We start from the raw sequence: 14964 nt of genomic DNA, 5'->3' as shown, positions 1-14964 counted from the left end.
CCCGCCCACCCTCTGTCTCTCTCTGGTCAAATTAATAATAATAATAAAGTTAAATAAAATAATTCTTTAAGAAAAGAATTTCTAAATAGTGGAACAGCATAGGCAAATCTTCTGACTATATCTATTATCTACCTTTTTCTCTTCCTTTTCTTGTATACTATATTATCTTCTTCTCTTAATTCTTGCCCTTTCGCTTATTTTTCCACCTGTAGATATTGATCTAACAGATATATTTGGCTTTAAAAAAATCAAAATAATTATAAAATATGGACTCTATTTTATAAAGCATATAACTCAACTATAGAGCAAGTTTCATAGACATGAAACTAAAGAACATTCTAGAATGGTATAAACTGGTGACAACTGGCCCAGCCATCAGATGCTATGAGAGATCAGAGGGTTGAGGTCACACTGTGATCTTTAGCAAATGGAGATGTCTTCCTGGAAGAATATGACCTTAAAAAGTTGTCAGGGAGCCAGCAGATGGTGTGGGGGTTAATGTGCTAGATGCCCACATGGCCAACCACAGTTCAACTTCTGGGCCTGGTGACCTGAAAATCATCCCAGGCGTATGTGCATGTGTACCTCAAATCACAGAAGAATGGAGGAGAAGGGATTGAGGTGTGGCCATCCCCCCAGGAGATGATTTCTCACTTTCCCTCTTATTATCTCGGTTAGTGCACATGCCCTATGGTAAAAACTTTAAAAATAAAAAAAAAAAAAAGAGAGAGAGAAGAGAAGAAAAAGAAAAATGTTGTTAGGAGGTGCAGATGTGAAGGATTTCCAGACTCCTGGTTAATAGATGCTGCTACTCAGTGTGTCCTTACATGGTAGAAAGAGTGAGGGAGCTCTCTGGGACTCTTTTATAAGGACACTAGTCCTGGGCTGGCCCAGTAGCCTGATGGCTAAGGGAGCTGGATCCCACATGACCAACTGAGGGTCAAATCCCAGCCCCTACAGTTTATAAAAACCCACCAGATGCATGTGTGTGCATGCCCAGACAGGACGGAAAAATGGAGGAAAAGGGATGGTGGCATGGCCGTGCCCCATCAGGAGCTGCTTTCTCTCTCTCTGGTAAGCACAGTCAAGCTCTGGCAACTAAAGAAAAAGACACTAATCTTTTTCATGAGGGCTCACCATCATGTCCAAATCACCTCCCCAAAGGCCCCACCCTTAATACCCCTTAATACCATCAACTTGGGAGTTAGGATTTCAACATACAAATTTTGCAGGGTGCATATGCAATCAGACCACAGCAGTCTTAAATGGGAGACATGGCGCTAGTTTATTTTATCCCCTGTTTTCAAAGTGGGGGGAATATAGGGTTTTAAGATGGGAAAAAAGCAAGATGAAAGAAATATGTTTGGAAGATTGATCAGGAGTGGTTTGGAGCACAGGGTGAAGTGGGGCATGGGAAGAGAAATGGCAGTGTCTGGGTCTGCAGATACAGGACCTGGTCGGTGTTAATTCCACAGCAGTTTAGCAATTTAGTCGGAAACATGTACCAGAGTGCATCATTTTCGATAATTTTGTAGAATCCTTTTTTTTTTTCTTTTTAAAATTTTTGCCAGAAGGCGTATACACTCACTAGAGAGACACAAAGAGAGAAAGAGAGGTAGAAAGTACTTCCCGGGGGGGGGGGGCATCATCACACCATAATCCCTTCTCTTCCTTTCTCCATCCTATTGGGATTTTGAGCACACATAAACCCAGCATGTCTTTCACGTCAGTGGGTATGGGATTTGAACTGTACGGTTGACCATATTGGATCCAGCTCCATTAACCACTAAAGCCATGAGGCTGACTCGATATTATGGGATCTTATAGACAATAACCTACATTCCTGAACTGAACTCTTCCTCAAACAGGGCATGCCATTTATTTAAAGAGTACCTGCTTGCAAACTCCAAACTACAAAATCATTTTAGTGAGCTAATAAATAGGAAGCTGAAAGTGCCTTGAAGAATGTAGGTGTGGGAGGACTACATCCCACTGGGGTTTGACCAGATCACGGCTGCTGCTGCTGGGAAAAGCACTGTCTCAAAGAACCCAGCTTGCTTTCTCTCTTCCCTGGCTGCTCTGCATTAAAAGGAACAGGTTCCAGTCCTGAGGCAGCATGGCCATGGCCAGACCTCTCAGCTATCTGTATCAAGGGAGAATGAGGAGATGTGGTAGATCAAGAGGCTGTAAGAGAAATGGCTCTCCAGAGTTCCCTTTGTAACGTGGCTCACCTGTGGGCCAGCATTTCTAGGATCCAGTAGCCACAGGCTGTCTTTCATCAGTGATGTGTTTTGGGGAGCCACATGTATCAGAGTGATCAAGTCACTCAAATCCAAAATCTCAAACTGACCATGATGTGCAGAACAAGTATGGCTTTAACTTTCCCTGGCTCTGTGTTTAACATCAGAGCCATATCTCAGTCCTCCGAGGGGATGCTCAGCTCTGAGCGTTCAGGTACTTACTTATAGTCAACCATTTAGGTCTATGGGGAGAAGAGGAAAATTTGGCAACACTGAGAGGCTCCTGGTCTGTGTGTGTGTGTGTGTGTGTGTGTGTGTATGCACGCACAGGCACGTATGCACAAATGTATTCTCTATGGACACAAGAAGTCTGAGCAAAAAATTTCAGAAATTTAAATTTTTATTATGTATAGTTTTCTTCTCTTGTCCAGAGTTTGTAAATGCTTAATCGATAGTGTCACAGTTGGTGCTGTTCTCCGAGTTGGGGGGGAGTTACTTTGACATAAACTCCTACATGAGTCCAAGAGTCAAGGCTGCTTAGGTGGCCTGAAGAGAAGTTCTTGTGAAGGATCAGGGTAATCATGACTGGCGGCCCATCATACGCTCTTTGACAGTCTGTATGTCAGTTATTTTAAGCATGGTATCCAGCACTACTACTGTTTGAGTTCTCCCATTTCTAGAACCCCACCCTAACCCCCTTCCTGCATCCTCCCTGCTCCCCCCATTCCTCCCATCTCTGCCATCCACACCAACACACACTCACCTTCTCCAATGCACTTACGATTCCTGCTAAGAAACAATTTGGACTAATCTTCACAAATTCCACTTGAAATACTCTCCTCATCATACTGACAGATTTTTAGGTTATAATTTAGTGGTGTTTTCCCCAGGGCTTTGAAGTGGCTGACATGCTTTACATGCACTCTGCCCACACTGTCCTTTACTCATGGCAGGGACGCTGGAAAAGACCTATTTGCCTGTTACTTGCAGACGTGGAGACCGGGAAGTGACAGCGATGCAAGCATGTGATCAGCATTGCTTTTATGAGGTCGTCTCTGACTAGAAACCACTGGATGTTATGACAAAGGCAAAATTTACAGATCAAGGCCAGGCAGGACAAACTCTCCCAGAGATCCTAAGAGGGTAGTTTCTTCAAAAGTACTTTTTATAAACTTTATATTCTTTAAAACAGCAGTTCTTTATCTCATTACCATCTCAAAATCTCAGCATCACTGTATACTTTTATTTACGCAACACTTCCTCCAGAGAACCCGAAAACTCCAGGTACAATCCTGTCTAGCCTGAAAGTAGCAGAAAGAACAGTGCAGATTGCATCATGTAAGGTGAAGTCTCCTGAGCAGGTTTTCTTTGAAATACTTGAGTGGAGGTCGGTGTTGATACCTTTTCTAGTAAAAAGACACTACCTCAGTAATGACAGCTGAGTGCCACCGCGCTGCCTGAAACGAGCCCATCCCGCGCGCTCGTCCTGGGCCTGCAGGCGCTCCATGGGGCAGGCCCATGCGGCTCTCATTTGAGCATGTCCGATGTGGACCAGACCACGCAGCCGGGCCCCATGTGGGAGCCCCTTTGAAGTTCCGAGGGAGGGAGAGTTGTAAATTAAGTCCAGCTAGTCCTTGCTTTTCCTTTCCATTTATTATTTCAAACAAGTAAACAGGGACAAAACCGCACCGCCCTGAGGCAGTCTTGGCATCCTCCCAGACACTGTCCCCCCAAACGCCGTCCTTTCTCAGGGGGAACCAGGGCTTTTCCTGGTGTTAATTAGGCTGCAGGAGATGCCAGGAGTGCAGGAGGGAGGAGGGAACTCAGCCTCTGGCTGGGGTGGCTCTGGGTTTTGTAAAACACACTCTTCATTTGAAATATTTACTTAAGTTTTAAAATCAGAAAGAGGATGGGTTGAATTAGACAACTGGAAACTGTGGTGAAGTGAACAATGAGAACAAAGCTTTGAGGACAATATAATGGGTGTGTGTGCACGTGTGTGTGTGTGTGTGTGTGTGTGTGTGTGTGTGTGTAAGGCGATCTGGGTAATAAACCTTTGGAAAGTGAAGTACTTGCAGAGGGTGGAGGAGGCAGTCTGGGTGACAGAGGTGCCGGATAAGACCTGGGCTTTATTGGTAGGCATTAGCATGATGGTAAAACCGTTTGGTCAGAGAACAAGGTTCAGTTTCATTCCATGAGTGTTTATTAAGTGCGTACTTTGGGCCAGGCACGCATGCAAGATGGTTGATCCAAAGAAGAGGTGTCTCTTGGTGTAGCAGGGCAGCAGGTCATTGACCACATCATTTCTCCCTAATACAATGAACTCAGTGCAGTGGTATTTCGGAGTACTATGGGTGACATAAACAGCAGATCCAGCCTCATATATAGTCTTGTAAGGCTGCCTGGAGGAGGCATACCTGGATTACTTCTTTAAAAATGAGTTGATAGCAGAACGGGGCAGGACATTCTAGGCCAAAGTGCAGCCTGAGCTAAGTCAGAGTACTCTAGAAGCTAGGAGTGGGGGGAACTTGTCGATTATTTCTTTTTTTTTTTAAAGCAGGTGGTGAGAGATGGAATGGTATCTGCAATGCGATCCTTTCTTCCTGGCACTACTGCAGAAGCCACCAGTGTTGTCCTTCCTCAGCTGCATCTTACATGCAGCAGCCAGAGCAGTCTTTGTCTAAACAGCACATCTAACCACTTGAGGACCTGGTTTCAGAATCCTTAGTGGTTTCCCATTGCTTGTGAGACAGAATCCCTGGTAACCAGGACCAGCAGCTGTCATAATGGAACTGTCGCTGGACTCCCATGTGGCTGACACTGTTTGAGTCCTGAACACAGAGGCTTGAAAATCAAATCAGGTGCATGTGCGTGCGTGCCCAACATCCTAAGAGAATGGAGGTGAAGGGATTGCACCATGGCCACCTTCCTTGGGGGTGATTTCTTGCTTTCTGTCTCTGTCTCTCCAGCAACTGCATGTGCCCTATAGCAAAAATCTCTCTCAAAAAAAAAAAAAAAAAAAAAAAAAAGAGAGAGAGAGAGAATCCCTGATAACTTCTCTCCATCTGATGGACCTGTATTCAGCAACATCAGACTTTTTCATACGTCCCGGAATCCACTGTTCCATATCTGGCTTTGGGTTTTTCCCCAGGTAGCAAAGACACTTGTGTACCATCCACATGCATATAGACACACCCCACCTCCCCCACCTCTTGTCACCTGGCTCACCTCTCCACATGGGTTACTCCCTCCAAGGAGCCTGTCCCTCACTCGCTCCACCAATCCACTCCTTCAGGGTCACATTTGTCCTGCCATGATTCTCTGTGTCTGTCTGTGTCACGGTTCTTCTTACATTGCTTTATTGTCATCTCCTTGTGGATAAGGTTGCTCTTACTAGAAAACAGGAGTCATAACTTTCCCATCTCAAATCCTCAGTGCTAGTGAGCGAATGCTCATTCCTCTGTGTCACTCACCAGCCCAGGCATCCTTTCCTCTTTGCTGTAGGAGATCGAGTTCTTATCTGAGTCATTCCCTACCCAGCTCCTCCCCAGGGTTCGCCCGTCTTTCCCTCAGACCTTCCCTCTTCTTTCTCCAGCTAATGAATCCCCTCTATTGCCTCTCTACCAGCCTCATGGTCTCCTGGGTTGATCTGTCAGAGCCCCCATCTTAGGCCACGATCATACAAGATTTCATAATTCCATCAAGTGACCATTTTTGTAGATATTGCCTGTTTGATGGATGAGTGAATAGACCTTAAGTGAAATGAATTTTATAATGTCACGGAGACTGACTGGTGGTGCAGCAGTAAAATGTGACCCTCTGTGAGGTTGACCCACAGGGGTTCTGGTTTGTGTTCAGAGACCTTTATGAGAATGTCAGACACATGTGTGCTCAGGACCTGGGACTGGCTGGGGCCGTGGGTAGATCGTGGTGTCAAGACTCTGTTGGGGGTTCTCCCTCTTACTCATGGAATACATAAATAAATAAACTTTTAAAAAATCATATGTCACATAGCTGGGATGCAGAGCTGGGACTTGAACACCGGTCTGTGCTCCAAAGTAATAGCTCTCACTAAGTCTTTAATAAATTGGATGATGCTTTGCTTGCTAACTGAACTGTGTGATGAGTTGTTCTATAGAAAATATAACTTATTTCTTCATTCACTTGTCCTCATAACTTGTTTTTTCCAGCTCAGTTTGATGGGAAGTATGTTTATAGAAAATTGAGTGACTCTTATGGTATGTGAATTACATCTTAAAAAAAATGAAAACAAAATGGATTCTCGAAACCTTAGCTATTGTTCCAAGTATAGTTAACTTCAGAGTAATCTGTGTCTCTAGCCATGTTCTTCTGTGAGGACAGATTTTGGTGTTTAGCAGATATGGAATGGGAGTTTTTAGCTTCTTCTACCAAAAAGGAAAAACTAATTACTTTTTGGGACAAACTAATGAACAGATGACTAAGTACTGTGATTAAGTGACTAAATTGTAGAAAATATTTTTCCAGAACTGTTGGGTGTGACAGGAATGTATTTGCCAGTCTTTTTTTTATGCATCACTTATTCATTTGTTATTTTTAGTAGTAGGCTTTAGCCCCTGACCCCCACTTTTCTACAGGGGACCATAGCCTTTCTGAGCTCAGGAAATGAATAGAACTCTTTGAGCAATGAAGAGGAAACTTTGGCATTGAATTTGTATCAGTGCTTAAAAAAGGGAGTTTTCTTCTATGATTTTGTTGATAATACTTTTCCTTTTACAATGAAAATAATGAACACCTCCCTGAGTGCTTTTTCTTTCTTTTTTTTTTTTCCAACCATGTCATTTTTATGTTTAATGGCTGAACATTAAAAGAAAGCTCAATATGTATGGAAGTTAGGTTCTTATTGTCATGTCCTGATACTTAACTTTAAAATAAAGAAATGTCTAAAGACAGTTTTTATTACTGAAAGAACTTAGGGAAATGTGGGTGAGACCAGTCTTGTCTTAAAGGAATTGATTTTGGGCATTTTAGTTTTTGATGAAAAAGCAAAACAAAACAAAACCAAAAAACAGGTAAATGTGCTGTCAAATAACATTTATTTTAATAGCTATTGTTACTGAAATTCACTGAGGTAGCATATATAGTAGCTAAAAAGTTGTCTTTTATTTCTCCCCCTTATAGTTAAAACGTGTATCTTTATCTCACCTTCTGAGGAATTATTATAAAATACAATTTTCTCTTTAGTTAGCTCCACTTTAAATTTGGACTGAATGTCAGGGCTGATAGGAAATTGAAATGCCAAGTATTCAATATGAATCGCACATGGAAATGAGAGCAGTCTTGCTGCCTCCTCTGTAGAGTACCTTGGGATTTGTGGGAGAAATGAAATGACAGGTGAAAATATAAACACGTGTTGCTCAAGTTAGGTATTTGGATATGGTTAGATACCTGCCTTGTGAGTCAGAAGATCTGAAATCCGAGGGCCACATTTCAGCACTTGATAGCCTGCCTGTTGCCCATAGACTGGTCACATCAGGATCAGCTTTGGGTCTCTACTGTCTGGAAGGGCTAGCTTACTATGTGACCTGGTCAAGTCACTTCCCTTCTGAACCTCAGTCTCTACGACTGAGAAATGGAGGTGTCTTAACACCAGATCCCTTGCAGGTGCATCGTGTATGTTGACAGACTTTCTGCATATTATAATGTCTCTTCTGAGCTTGTCAATCCAGCCTTTCTACCAGCTTCCTCCCTCTAAAAACCCAAGCTTCTGAATTCCTACCCCCACCATACTTTAGCTGCAGTCTTCCATGTCCTTCTCTACAACTTTGGTGAGTCCGTGGGGGAAAAATAAAAACCTGCATTGTTTCTTATCCAAATGCAAATCCTCATTTAAGTTCAATGACTGATTATCTCTGTGAAGACCATGATCTCAGAAACAAGGTAAATATTGTCTTTAAATGAGGACTAGTATGTGCCCAGTGATGCTTACTCTGCCACAGAGCTCTGTGGGGATGAAGACTGTATTAGTCAGGATTCTCCGGATATAGAACTGATGGGTGGATAGTGGGTGGACAGATGGATATACACACATAAACTTCCATGTACATGCCATACAGAAAGAGATTTATTATAAGAAATTGGCTCATATGATTATAAAAAAGGGCAATCCCAAGATTTGTAGGGTATGGTAGCAAGCTAGACACCTAAGAGAGTCAATGGTATAGTTTCAGTCTGAAAATTATGAGCATTGATGGTGTAATTCTAGGCTAAAGACTGGAAAGCTCAAGACCCAGGGAGAGCTCATGTTTCACTTAAGAGTCCAAAAGCAAGAAAAAAAGCCAGTTTTCTAGTTTGAAGGCAGGCAGAAGTAATTCTCTCTTACTTGAAGGAGGATAAGCCTTTTTGTTCTACTCAGGCCTTTAAGTGATTGGGTGAGGCCCACTATATTAGGAAGGGCAATCTGCTTTTCACAGTTTACCCATCTAAATGTTAATCTCATTCAAAAATACCTTACAGACACAACCAGAATAACATTTGACCAAATATCTGGGCACCCTGTGGTCCAACCAGGTTCACACTCAAATTGATTGTTCTCAAATGGTTCCATTAGAATAAGGAGCATTGTTAAAATGGAAACTGCATTTTCTATTAGGTTAAATTTTAAATGACCTGTAATGTGCAATTAATTGATATAATAGTTGTTTTAAAACCTATTTATTTCTTTTTGCAAAGTTCTTGTCTTTTTCCCCCCCAAGCTTTTTACCATAGGGCACATATGCTCACCAGAGAGAGAGAAAGACAGACAGACAGACAAGAGACAGAAAGTGAGAGGGAAAATAAGTAACCTCTTGGGGCAGATGAACATGCTGCAATCCCTTTTCCTCCATTCTCCTCCTGGGATTTTGGGCTCAAATGCACCTGGTGTGAGTTTCAAGCCACAGGTTCTGGGTCTCGAACTGCACTTGGCCACGTGGGAGTCCAGTGAATTAACCACCACCCACCTATTGCCCCAGGGAACTTCTTAATCTTTTTAAGGTCTCCTTTGGGATGTTACGATCTCCCAGACCCCTCTCTCCAGTAGACTTCAGCAAATGAAGCCAAGTTCCTCCCATGAATTCACCTGCATTTTGTCCCAAGCTTTGGGTAGCGAGATCTATGAATGCTGAAGGTTAGCAAAGTATTTCTCACAAAATTTTAATATTCTTTATCATTTGGATATAATGATACTGAATGGGCTATCAGTAGTGTTTTTATATATAGCATTTTTATATATAGTCACATAAATACATTTAGCAGTGCTTTTAAAAAATATTGTGTAGAACCACTCAATGGCATGGTGGTTAAGGTGGCTAGATCCCACATGGCCAACTGTCTAGTTTAAGTTCCAGACCTAGAAGCTTGGAAAAAAACACCTGGCATGTGTGCATGCATACCTAAAATCCCAAAAGGAAAATGGAGGAGAAGGAATTGCAGTGTAGCCATCCTCCATAAAGGGTGCTTCTTACTTTCTCTCTCTCTTCGTGTCTCCCTATGTTTCTCTCTGGTGAGTGCACATGACCTGTACCAAACAGTAAGCAAATGGTAAAGTACAGAATTAGGGGTAAATGTAAGAGACTTCTGTCGTCCTTGATCTTGGTGATTGACCTACACCTGGGTTTAACTTTATTTTGTTGTCTTTTTAACCTACCATGGATGGGATATGCATCTTTACCTTCTAGTATCCAATGGCTTATTCATTTTCTTTCTTTTCATGTCTCCGCTCTCAGTAGAACTGCCAGAAAACATCTTATAAACAATTTCATGTTGACATATAAATGAGTGTGGTAAGCTTTAATACATTAACTTCAATTAGGTCGTCAGGAAAGTCATGAGTGTTTTTCTATGCAAAAATGTGTCATGACTTTCCTAATGACCCAGTAGAGATATCTACTAATTATTAGAGGACAAAGGAATGCATCTATAATTGTGGTTTTTCAAGAAGCACTTAGAGGGGAAGACATTCTTGAGGCAGAACAATGAGAATGTTTTTCATTGTACCTATGGATTATGGTAGACTGTTTATATCCATCCACTATTTCTGAAATCTAATAGAATTCCCTAATATACCAAGACCAAGAAGAGACTTGCAGTTTCAGTTTGAACCATCTTGCTAGTCTAGAACAGTGGGGCTCAGTAGAGCTGTGCACCAGAGTTCAATGAAGTAGTTTTGAAATGTAAACTTTCCAGGGCCTGAAACCTAATGGGTAGAATCTTCAGGTGGACCTGGTGTTTGCATTTTTTAAAGTCAATAGGTTTTGACCTAGCCTTGGTGGCACAGTTTGGTAACAAACTGAGCTGCAGTGCTGAAAGCCACATGGTTATCTGCAGGTTCAAATTCCTGGGTTTGCCTGAAAACATGCACAGGGTGCATGTCCAGGATCCTGAGGAACTGGAAGGCTGGGGAAAGGGGATCTCAGCATGATGAGACCTTGTCGAGGGTGTTTTTCCTCTCTGCCTCTGTCTTTCGCTGTCTCTTGTGTGCACATACACTCCATCATGAATAAAATAAACAAACTTAAAAAAAAAATGAAAACCACCATGTAATTTTGATCTTCATTCAAGGCTGAAGATCAAAATTACAGTAGGCTATTGCATCACTAATAAGGGCAAACAGAATCTTAAGTGAGGTTAAATTCATTATGGATATTGAGACTATTTCTGACTTTGTTTTGCAAACATTGATGAATCAACAACATTTTGATTTAGATCAGGGGTCTCCAACCATGGACCAGTGCTGGTCATGACCTTTTGAAACTGCTCCACCCCTACCTTATCCTGGATTGCTCAGCAAAGGGTAGAGGGCCGGTGACCGAGCAAGGCTTGATCAGTGTTTGCAGCCACTCCCCGCTGCTAGCATTGCCATCTGGCTCCACCTCCTGTTGGATTAATAGCAGTATTGGATTCTCATGGGATCACAAACCCTAGTGTTGTGTGACTGTTTCATTGTATATTGCAACATGGCAATGGTAGAAGTGGAGTACACATTGGATATGGTATGCTTGGGTCATCCCAGGACCAGCCCCCCCTCCCCCACCACACACACACACACCTTGGTTCGTGGGGGGATTATCTTCCATGAGGCTGGTCCCTGGTGCCAGGAAGATTGGGGCCCACCGGTTTAGATCTTGTAGCCATTGCTTTCTTTTATGCAGAAAGGTTGTATAGTGACTGCTCTATAAAACAGATATGAAGAACTTGGAGAGGGTCTGGGGAACACTCAGAATCTGTAATGCTTTTCTATGGAGAGAAACTGAAGGGGACATAGTGCCCAAATGTTGGAACCTTCCAAACATTTATCCAGAGTTAAGGATTAACCTCGAAAGCATAGTGTGACAGGTTAGGACCTGTCTGGATGCCAGACTCATTCGAGCCCTCACCATAGACCTCCTCTTGATTTGAGATTGCCCTCAAGACCTTTGACATCATGGCTTCTTGTTCTGCTGGATCCCTGTAATGGCAGGTCACGAGAGCCTTTCATCACTCTTAATTTGTCTTTAATTAAAGGTGATCCTTGTACACAACGTGTTGCGATGTCCTTGGGAGAAAGAGTAACCTTCAGGGTTTGGCTCTTTCTTTACATGGTTTCAGTTTTGAGGAAGTCCGTGGGATTTCTGTTGTGTAAAAGTGTATACTTTAGGTTTTTTAAATTTATTTAAAAATTTTTTAGTGAGTTAATTTACATTCATTCACTGAGCTTTGTCACAGCATACGAAATATGATTTCCCGTCCAGATTATACTACATAGTGGCTTAATCATACAGATTAAGATATTCGGATATACAGATGGCAGATATTTTCCAAAATACTTAAAACAGGAAGAAAAACTTTATTTGTCCTCTATCCTGAATAGTACAGTCATTTTGAGTCATTTACTCAGGATAAACATGAGCGTAAAATCATTGGCTTTGTTTATCCATCATCTCTCTGTGGACAGTTCAGTTAATCTGATTTTGGACTGGAGTCTGTAAATATGAAGAGAAACGAAACAAAGTGAGAAGTTGACTTACAATTTGCGTGCTCTTCCAAGTCAGGGTGGTTTCGGATATTGGAGTTCTCTAAAGGTCCTCTGGCATGTCACTGTAGGGACCACTGGGTTTCTTTTGCTTTTGACCATCCTGAGAAGTACAGCACTGGACAACCCCATGCATTTTGTGGGGAGGGCTTGAGATGGGGTGAACAGGAAAGGCTAATGTAAACCATGCAAACCAGCTGAATCAAAGTTTCTTTGAAGTTTGTAAATGTAGATTTTCCCCTTGATGGCTAATCATTTTTGTTTAAATCACCTCTCTTTTTGCCTTAAGATCCAGCAATGGGAACAAAATCTGGAGAAATTTCACATGGATCTGTTCCGGGTGCGTTGTTATCTGGCCAGCTTACAAGGTGGGGAGTTGCCAAACCCCAAGAGTCTCCTCGCTGCTGCCAGCCGCCCCTCCAAGCTAGCCCTGGGCAGACTGGGGGTCTTGTCTGTTTCCTCCTTCCACGCTCTGGTAAGTTCCAGGAAGGCTGTAGCAGAGACTTTCAGGATGACTAGGGATGTTTGCCTTGGTGTGGGTAGTTGCCCTCAGTGCTTCTGGGACCTAATCTGATCACTGACCAGGGTGACCTAGAGGCTAGGTGACTGGGAGTGAAGGGGGAGATCCTGCTATAGAGAATCTCCGGTCTCTCTACCACTCATTCCAGCCATCCACCTGCTAGTGGATCATTCCTGCATGCTCACCTCTGTGCCTGCCTGTCTGTTCCACCTCGCGCATCAGGAAGGTGAGACCCCTAAGGAGCAGCTGCAGTGGTATAAAAAATTACAGGGTTCGGGAACCAGCAGTTAGTGTAATGACTATGTCGCTGGACTCCCACGTAGTCGACCGTGGTTCACGTCCTGGACCCGGTGGCTTAATACTCACGCTGGGTGCGTGTGCGTGCGTGTCCAAGATCCTGAGAGGAGAATGGAGGAGAAGGGATTGCGGCGTGGCCATCCCCTCTGGGGGGTTATTTCTCGCTTTCTGTCTCTATGTCTCTCCCTGTCTGTCTGTCTGGCGAGCGCACGCACCCTATAGCAAAAAAAAAAAAAAAAATTACAGGGTTCCAGGTTGCCTTATCTGAATGACACACAGCCCCACTGGGTGTTCTGCAGCTGCTCCTGTTTTGGTGGCTTCTGGGTATTTTGCTGGCTCAGCCTGGGGATCCCGGGTGGTTTGGGTGACCCTGCTGCCCATGTCGGAGAGTACTGCATGTTGCAACTTGACTTGTGTTGTCCAGAGAGGAGCTGTCTGTGCAGTGGGTGTGTCCACCGTGTGTCAGACATGCAGTTGCTCTTGGCACTGGTCTGAGACATCCACAGCAAGCAGAGCTTCCTCTCTTAGGGCAAGTGTAAATTCTCTCTGCTACTCAACGATACTCTTTAAGGTTTTAAAATTTATTTTAAATTAGGTGTGCTCTAGAGATGACTCTGCTCTTCGGAAAAGGACCCTCTCACTGACCCAGAAAGGGAGAAACAAGAAGAGCATATTTTCCTCATTAAAAGGGCTGGACACACTGGCAAGAAAAGCAAAGGAGAAAAGACCTTCTATAACTCAGGTGAGTCCCTCAGCATGAGGAGAGTGAGGGACATTGCCACCTGCTGCAAATCATAGATGGTCCTCCTCTGTTAAGGATGGAATAAAAGCTGGCTCAAAAGAATCCAGCATTAGGACAGGCTTTACCCGAATCAGAACAAATAAGGTACCCCGTGGGTTTTGGCATGCCTGAGGAGGTAGCTGCACCTTGTGTAGTGCTTTGAGCAAAACACACATCCACAAATAAGAATAATCTGAAAGTAATCACCACACTTTCATTGGCTTCTATTAGGCTTTTTTGTTTTGTTCTTTTACATTTTTTTTTCCCCCGTAGGGTATGTGTGCTTGTTTGCTGGAGAGAGAGAGACCGAAAGTAAGAAATCACCCCCAGGAGGAATGGCCAAACTGCAATCCCGTCTGCATTCTCCTCTTGGGATATTTTGGGCAGGCATGCACACACGCCTGGTGTGATTTTCAAGTCTCCCGGTCTGGGACTTGAACCACGGTCAGCCATGTGGGAGTCCCGTGGCTTAATCATAACACTACCTGTTAGCCCCTTTTATTGCTTTTAATACTAATATTTTCCCCATATATTTTATATTAACGTAAATGTGTAATGGGGACCAGTAAGTGGCATGGTGGTTAAAGTGCTGGACATTGCCACATGGCCAGCCACGGTTCAAGTCCCAGACCTGGTGGCTTAACTTTCTCTCTCTCTCTCTCTCTCTCTCTCTATGTGTCTCTCTGTTAAAAAAAATGAATAAATAAAATTAAATAAATAATTCTCTAAAAATTGTAAATATGTAATATCAGAGGAGGCCCAGCCAAGTGGCACGGGCAGTAGCCTACTAGGCTGCAGGACTGGAAGCCACAGGGCCCACGACAGGTTTAGTTCCCTGTTGACTGAACACACACCTGTGTGCCTGAGTGTCCAAGATTCTGGGGAGCTGGAGGATGGGAGAAAGGAGATCCTGGAGTGACAAGACCCTGTCAAGTGCTCTTTCTGCCCCTACCCTTCCTCCACCTCTCTCTGTTCATACACATATACTTAACACACACACCAGTTAATCACAGTAAGCACAGCTAAATCCTATTACTAGTGCTAGGTACCTCGTTCCCTGAGTCCTGACAATATGAAGTAAGTATTTCATCATCTC

At 43.3% G+C, this 14964-nt stretch overlaps 1 protein-coding gene across 4 annotated transcripts in view; it reads left to right on the top strand.

Moving 5' to 3' along the window:
- Nucleotides 1-14964, top strand: part of TIAM2 (TIAM Rac1 associated GEF 2) — a 181633-nt gene that overhangs the window by 65025 nt on the left and 101644 nt on the right. For all 4 annotated transcript variants that reach the window (XM_006139979.2, XM_027769783.1, XM_006139977.2 and 1 more), the window contains exons 7-8: nt 12560-12745; nt 13683-13829. In XM_006139979.2, the coding sequence (XP_006140041.1) occupies nt 12560-12745; nt 13683-13829 (333 nt within the window). The remainder of the gene's footprint in view (nt 1-12559; nt 12746-13682; nt 13830-14964) is intronic.

The sequence above is a fragment of the Tupaia chinensis genome, unplaced genomic scaffold, assembly GCF_000334495.1.
Source record: "Tupaia chinensis unplaced genomic scaffold, TupChi_1.0 Scaffold000014_1, whole genome shotgun sequence".
Classification (NCBI taxonomy): Eukaryota; Metazoa; Chordata; class Mammalia; order Scandentia; family Tupaiidae; genus Tupaia; species Tupaia belangeri.
This window is presented reverse-complemented; position numbering and strand designations above follow the sequence as displayed.